This window comes from Xenopus laevis, chromosome 6S (genome assembly GCF_017654675.1).
Source record: "Xenopus laevis strain J_2021 chromosome 6S, Xenopus_laevis_v10.1, whole genome shotgun sequence".
NCBI classification, from domain to species: Eukaryota; Metazoa; Chordata; class Amphibia; order Anura; family Pipidae; genus Xenopus; species Xenopus laevis.
In genome coordinates, this window is record NC_054382.1 from 8773577 (window position 1) to 8781790 (window position 8214).

Consider the following 8214-nt stretch of genomic DNA (forward strand, 5'->3'; position numbering starts at 1 on the left):
CCTTTGACCCAATCTATGGCTGATCCATGTACATTTCTCCCAGTGGCTTGGCTTGTTCCTGCATGAATAAAGCCAGACCCCCTTTCATTCTTCTCTTCAACCTTCTGGTATGTCCGGATGTGAGACACAGGCTCACACACAAACTATTTCATCTATTAGTGATCACTAAAATGATTTTAGATTTTTGTCTCAACTGCAGCCAGGCCCCGTGTCACTGGGCTTAACCTCAAGCTGCAATTTCCTCTCCTGGATCCATGGGATGTACTAATGGTTTATTCACTTCTGTGCAACAGGCGTGTTACTGACTGAACGTCAGCTTTACGGTCTAATCCCTAGAAAAGATTGGCTTGTCTCTTTGCCATTAACCAGGGCTGTAACTTTTATCCTCCTTTTAAGCAGGATTCGATGATAATCCGTGAAGTCTTAAAGTTTCTAAAGTCAACACAATTTCCTGCGATCTGAGCTTCATTTATGGCCTGTACTTGGGGCTAAATGACTACAGTTCTGCCCCTTGTACAAGCTCTACATAGTGTGTAAATCAGTAGGAAATCCGTATCCTTTGGATCTGTATCCTGCTATAAATCAACACAGCATATAATAAAAGAATTGCTGTATAAATATCACATGGATACACAATATCAGCAGAACAATCACCCCAAACACAAACAAATGTTCTGTAATTGGGGGTTCTGTGACCATATAAAGGCACAAGGCTGCAGGATAAGTTATAATGGGAACTCTGAGTGTCACTCATGTATTATAAGGGATAATGTACCCCCTACTGTAAATGATAAGGATATTAGTAGTCACTGAGGGGTTCTGTGACCATATAAAGGCACAAGGCTGCAGGCTGAGTTATACAGGGAACTGTGAGTATCACTCATGTATTATAAGGGATAATGTACCCCCTACTGTAAATTATAAGGATATTAGAAGTAAATGAGTAATTATTAGAGGGTTCTGCATTTTCCCTTAGGCGGCGAATTACTGTGAATTAACACTTTAAAGTCTTGCATTGGCAACATAACCACTGTGCCCAGACTGTTGTGATATTCATGCAGCGCACGTGCAGGGGGTTAGCTTAGTAACTTGGGCTCAGCAGTGGAACTAGGAGTTACTGAGACTCACACCAACATCATTTTAGGGCCACACCACTAAACTCTTAGAATGAGATTTCCACTTGATGAGTGCTTGGTCAATTATACATATACATAACTGTTTAAGAGGGACCAGTACACTAGTGTCGTGCGGGGAGGCCGGCGGGTCGGGCGGGTTCGGGCCGACCCCTGAACAAAATGCGTGGGTCGCGCTGGGGGGTGCGGGTCGAGCTCTTCTCCTGCTCTCTCCCGCCCGCGACCTAGTACTGCCGGCTTCCGGCGCCAGAATTTATAGACTTCCACCTGCCCCGCTCCTTTTGTGACGTCACTGCGGGCCGGGCGCGGGTCTATAAATAAAGGGGAGCAGCGGGCCCGGGTCGGATGCGGGTAGGGAGCGGGCGGGTTAGGGTCGGGTGGGGGTCAAGAAATTCTCGACTCGCACATCACTACAGCACATTTCTTAAGTCCTTTATCAAGGATCCTTATACATATATATATATATATATATATACATTTACCTCCTGGGCCCCCAGCAGCCACAGGGTTAAATGCCTGATTGGATTATGGGGGCAGCAGGTAAATCATGGCCTTGATGTCGGAGACGCAAATGACGGTACAAGAACAGGAGCCGGGACACAGTTTTAGAATTTATTGGACTTTTTCAGCCAGATGAGGTAAAAATCGGGGTGTGCAGGGTTCACATTGCTTAGAAATAATTAACTACCCGTCTGACGGACTGAATGTTTGCGTTCTGGCTCTGCCACTCATTAAAGCTGCGGTAATCGCCCCTTTCCACGATGTACATGCGCCCGCGGTAGTTAGGCTCCTCGTACAGCATCCAGCTGAAACCAACGTGAAGAAAAGGTAAGAAATATGGAAATAATCAAATATCTAGATTCATAATTAGTTCTGGTTTTTCTGAAGCTTTCCTTCCCCTTTCAAACCTCCTTCTTAAAACTTGTAAATTGGAGGAAAGTCTGTTTAAATTGGCTGGCTCTTTGCAACAGTGTCTTAGCCAATTAGCTATCTTTCAAGAACAGAAGCACAGCCAATTGGCTGGCTGCAAGCAACAGTGTCACGCCCATTCAGCTTGCTGTCAGGAACAGAATCACAGCCAATTGGTTGGCTGCTAGTTATCAGTGTCACTGCAAGGAGGCAGAACAACAGGACCATACAAGAGATACAAGTGAATGCTGGGAATTGGCCATTGAACTGTAGTAAAATAATGGAGACAACTGTTGCATAATTACTACTACTGCTCCTACCATTGCTCACATTGGTTCTGCAAGAGTGGAATTGCTCTGCATTAGGCCAGGTAGGTACTATAGACCAGATAGTTTCACCCTGGGGTATCATGCTGGCAATAGTACCAATTCCATTTTATTTCTGCTTTGTGCTACTGTGCGGTACTTACGCTCCATCTCCATAGACTTTGCAGGCATTTACACAGTTTTTGTTCCAGCCGCGTCCCTGCAGGTAGGGACAGTCCTCGTGGAACTCCATACACTGGCCAGTGAAGTTGCAACCCTCGAACAACTCCAGCCTGTATCTCTCACCGTGCTGGTGGAAACAAATGAAACCCAGAGTTACTTGAAGGGCTACAAAATGAATCACCACCAACCATCAGAGTGCCAATCATCAACTCCCAATGATGCAATCACAGCTGGAATTAGAGACGATGAGGGATGTAGACCCTGTCTTTTTGGGTAAATCAAGTATATCCAACCTGTGTCCTCCCAGCAGACCCAGCATCCCCCCAACTATATAACAATTGTGAAAACATACATTATGTACCAAATGTTAAACCATATCCTAAACCGGTGATCCCCAACCAGTAGCTCGTGAGTAACATGTTGCTCTCCAACCCCTTGGATGTTGCTCCCAGTGGCCTCAAAGCAGGGGCTTATTTTTGAATTCCAGACTTGGAGGCAAGTTTTTGTTGCTTAAAAACCAGATGTTCTGCCAAACAGACCCACCTGTAGGCTGCCAGTCCACATAGAGCTACCAATAGCCAATCACAACCCTTATTTGGCACCACCCAGGAACATTCTTCGTGCTTGTGTTGCTCCCCAAATCTTTTTAAATCTGAATGTTACTCATGGGTAAAAAAGGTTGGGGAGCCCTGTCCTAAACTAATCCCCCCCCGGACCAGGGGTTAGTTCCAGTTAAATTTTGCCTCTACCCTAACCCTATTCTTGAAGCACTAGAGTCTCTACTACCAGCCTTCCAGGCTTCATACTCTAGTAAGTGGTGTGTGGCTAATGTAGGTTGGTGCTCTGCTGTCCTACACTAAATGAATTGAACTTCCTATTTGGCTCCTTCCTCGGAGGCAGGGCCTTGTGGGCCGTATGGGCCATGCCTCTCAGCAGCTTCTCTATGGGAGAAAACTCCTTTAGTGTAGGAGAGCATAGCACCATTGCACATGGCAGAAACACCCAAGTCTTTTATGTCAGTGTTTTGGGGTACATTCCTGGAGCTTTCTTGCCTAGTAGCAGCCAGTAACAAGCCTGAGGGGAACAAGAAGAGCCAGTATGATACAAACCATTCTAACAGGCCTGCAGGATCCCATGTGGTCATTGTGCCCATTCCACCGGTGGAGATCTGGGTACTCCCCTCGCTCCAGGATGTACTGTTGCCCCTTAAAGTCAGGATGGTCGTAGCAGATCCAGGCGCCGGTCTCCACCCGGATAGAGTTCACTCGGTTCATGAAGCCCCGGTCCTGGAAGTTGTCACAGTCTCCGAACACCTCCAGCTTCCTCCCTGTGAAACATTTGCCTTCATAGAAAATGATCTGAAAGATAAAAGAGAAATGATCAGTTTGATAGATGATGGAAAAGAAGGTTACTAATTAAACTTAACTGAGTTCTACTACAGATCTTTCTTCTAAAGTTCCCATCCCTTTAGCTTCTCAACAGCAGCCTAGAGCCCACTGAGCATGTGCAGTTTCACCGACTCAAAAAATGGCCTAGTAAGATCCAAGATGGCGAGCTGCTGGGGGACAACAATAAAGGCCTAGATCATCATTGCTATAGGGTTAGGGTTGCAGGGCTGCTGAATCTCTGAGCTGGTAAAGTAAGCCCAATATTTCTATAAATATTAATTTTTAGTCTTTAGATTGACTTTTAAGTTGCGTTTTTATCACCTCATGGATGTAGAACCTGTTCAGTTGTTTCAGGGTGATGAGGCCAAAAGCACCCGAATACTGAGACATCTTGAATGAGCAGGTGATTTACATGGAACCTTATTGGGAGCTTATCCAGGGGACCCCTATGCCCTATGAAGATATTCAATACAAACACGTATAAGGACAAGCCAGAATTCTCACAGTTTGTGTGAAGGGATTTCATAAAGGAATAAGAGCAAGGGACTATCAAAAAGTTCCCCTGACTGTAGGGCAGGGGTCCCCAACCTTTTTAACCTGTGAGCCACATTCAAATGTAAAAAGAGTTGGGGAGCAACAAAAGCATGAAAAAAGTCCCTTGGGGTGCCAAACAAGGGCTGTGATTAGCTATTTGGTAGCCTCTATGTGGACTGGCAGCCTACAAGAAGCTCTACTTGGGACTGTAATTAGTTTTTATGCAATTAAAACGTCATGTTAAGCTTGAAATTCAAAAATAAGCCCCTTCTTTGAGGACCCTGAGAGCAACATACAAGGGGTCGGAGAGCAACATGTTGCTCACGAGCTACTGGTTGGGGATCACTGCTGTAGGGAAACCCCATTTCCCAGCATGCATAGCAAACCAGATGAGGAATTGCATAAGAGAGCAGTTTAAGATTTGGTACCCCTTCTGTAATGTGAAGGTTTTAATGACTGGCCCATGGGGGGATATTATAACTCTCTCCGGTGCCTGCTGCAATTAAACTACTGAGTCAGAACTCACTGATTCAGCTGAACTCGGAGCACAAAATATATCTGTGTAATAAAATGCTTCTGCTTCGTCATGTTCCCAGAAACTGTTTTCAATTGAGTATGACTCACAGAGACCCTGCAGCTTCCACCATAAACTGACATTGATAGAGCAGGAAAATATACTGAAATATATCATTTCTAAGTAGAGCTGTAAGGGGTTCAAATAGGGGCCCAGGGCCCAACAGAAAACTGGATGTAAGTAGGAGTGGGGAATAGCAGTTATAATAATAGTAGGGCGAATTTGGACGAATTAGTGATGGGGAATTTGTCCCGTTTTACTTTGCAAAAGTAAAAATTCTCGAAACGTCAAAAAATTTGCAAAACGGTGACAACTCCGACGCCGCCGACAATTCCAACGCGCATTAGAGTCAATGATTTGGGTTTAATTGTCGGCGTTGTTGGAATTGTCGCCGCCGAAGTGCGGAAATTCGCGCCTGCCAAATAAATTTGCCCATCATTACATGACAGTCCAATAGGATGTCCAACCACTGAATAATCACAGATATTCACATTATTTTGAAGGCCAGCCAATGAATCCATTAGTACCTCTCTTGGTAGCACCTATACTAAAGTTTTAATAGTAGGGAGTCATTTATCCCAGAATTAATGTGGAGACCTATGGAGGCATGGTTACATGGCACTCTCTATCATGTCATTAGCTGCCAGCTTCCCCTCCTATGACTGGCGGTTTTAAAGCGTACATAGGGACAGCCTATACCACTGAATGATTAGGCAGTCTCTATGTGAGCATTATATAGTTACATGGTCTAGTAATAATTTCTAGTTCCTCTATAGATCTATACCAGATCATGATATCACCTTGACGTTATCTTTCTAGGGTCAGGCCTGTCCGGGGTCCAGTTCTAAAGAGTAGTACTTACCTTTCCTGAATACTGAGACATGTTTTCCTGCTGGACAGAGGCCAAGCCAAACCAGGATCCAACTAAAGTGACAGGGGAGAAAACTTGGATGCCGCCATATATATGACAGTTGAGACAGGGGCTGCTCTCGCGAGGCCGGAGGGACAATGAAGCAGCTATAGGGGGGTTTAACATTTCTGCTGGGTCGGCGAAACGCGCTGTATCTGGCACTGCTGATCCGGGGCTTTTCATAAAAGGTTGGACCTAAAACAAAAGATCCGCACGTCAGGAATTTGGCTGACAAGGGAGGCTCTATTTGTATCAGCCACTTCTCTGCTCAAGGGAATTGTACCTAAGGGAGTCAGTGGTAGAACCATGGGAGGGTTTTTTGAAGGGATACTGTCATGGGAAAAACATTTTTTTTTTTTCAAAATGAATCAGTTAATAGTGCTGCTTCTGCACTGAAATCCATTTTTCAAAAGAGCAAACAGATTTTTTTATATTCAATTTTGAAATCTGACATGGGGCTAGACATGTTGTCAATTTCCCAGCTGCCCCTGGTCATGTGACTTGTGCCTGCACTTTAGGAGAGAAATGCTTTCTGGCAGGCTGCTGTTTTTCCTTCTCAATGTAACTGAATGTGTCTCAGTGGGACATGGGTTTTTACTATTGAGTGTTGTTCTTAGATCTACCAGGCAGCTGTTATCTTGTGTTAGGGAGCTGTTATCTGGTTACCTTCCCATTGTTCTTTTGTTTGGCTGCTGGGGGGGGGAAAGGGAGGGGGTGATATCACTGCAACTTGCAGTACAGCAGTAAAGAGTGATTGAAGTTTATCAGAGCACAAGTCACATGACCAGGGGCAGTTGGGAAATTGACAATATGTCTAGCCCCATGTCAGATTTCAAAATTGAATATAAAAAAATCTGTTTGCTCTTTTGAGAAATGGATTTCAGTGCAGAATTCTGCTGGAGCAGCACTATTAACTGATTCATTTTGAAAAAAAAAAATTTCCCATGACAGTATCCCTTTAATGTACAGAATCAGGTATTGAACTGTATGTGTTATAGGCCTGGTATGTTCTTCATTATAAATATTATCCATAGGTCTCAATCACCATCAATAAATGTACTGGCTTTCCAGTGAAGTTGAGCAGAATGAAAACAGCTGAGGCAAGCAACATGGCAGTCCCCGGTCTCATGCACAAATGCAGATAGGCAGAGAATGTTCTCTATTGTCTGCTGGAAAAAACAATATTTCCCCTGTTAATGTCACATGCATTAAAAAAACGAATCTTTTTTTTTTCCATTGAACTGTCAGGTCAGTCCAATTCTTTCCTTTACTGGGCCTTTGCCTGTTTGGTGGCCTCAAGCAGGGTCTACCCCCTTATGACCATCTTAAAGGAGATATTTGCCTTAAAATGAATTTCATGGCCTCTTAAATGGAGTTTGTGAATGTATTTTAGTAAGCTGCTGGCTGTGCATTCTAAGTGAAATTGTTTTGTTTTTTTTTAATTAACATTAACAATATAATTGTCTTGTTGAGTCATAGTTGAAATAAATGGGGTGAGTGTGTACCTCCCAACATCCTTGAAATAGAAAGAAGAACAAAAAGAGTTGGCATGCGTAGCGTGACAATTTTTTGGCCACACCCCCTTATTACCATGTTCATTTTACAAAATTTGGCAGGTTATGGAAAGTTTGAACACATTTCTGTGTAATTACAGTTTTGCTAATGAACGTGAATTGCCCTTTAGGCTGCAAGTCACCGTTTCCCCAAGAGACCTGTTTATCTTAAATAGTAACAATTACTTATTTGCTTTTTTTAAATAGTTACAAATGTATCTAAGTGCACCTGCCACATATTCTGGGCTCTCTGCCAAAAGGCAATTACGTTTTCCTTAATTTTTTTTCTGGCTGTGCAGAGCAGGAGATGAAAGAGAAAGTCGGGACATTTCAGTAACAATCCGGGACTGCGGGTTGAGCTGTCAAAATCGGGACTGTCCCACGAAAAATGGGACAGTTGGGAGGTATGTAAGTGGCTGCGAGCTATTGAACTTTTGAAATTAGTTCAGGGAAAGCTTGTTGATGTTGATCCCAGGGGTTCTTATCTGCACTGCTATGGATTTTAGGAGTCTGTGATCTGCACTGTTACTGACCCTGTTGGGGTTCTGATCTGCTACTGCCTCCAGAGGACAGCGATCTGCACTGCTATTGACCCTAGGGGTCTGTGATATGCAATGCTATTAGTTCTATGGGACTATGACCTTCAATGGTCCTGACCTTAGTGGTTTCTGATCTGCTGCCCCTAGAAGACTGTGATGTGCACTGCTATTGACCTTGTTGGGGTT

At 44.0% G+C, this 8214-nt stretch overlaps 1 protein-coding gene across 1 annotated transcript; it reads right to left on the reverse strand.

Annotated features, from left to right (window-relative positions):
- Positions 1 to 1731: 1731 nt before the first annotated feature.
- Positions 1732 to 5996, reverse strand: LOC108719818 (gamma-crystallin N). Its single transcript, XM_018269003.2, has 4 exons — positions 5889 to 5996; positions 3640 to 3888; positions 2512 to 2657; positions 1732 to 1939 (listed from the first exon to the last, which is right to left on the reverse strand). Exons 1-4 carry the CDS (start codon positions 5907 to 5909, stop codon positions 1804 to 1806), a joined length of 552 nt encoding a protein of 183 aa, XP_018124492.2. The 5' UTR covers positions 5910 to 5996; the 3' UTR covers positions 1732 to 1803.
- Between the last annotated feature and the right edge of the window lie 2218 nt (positions 5997 to 8214).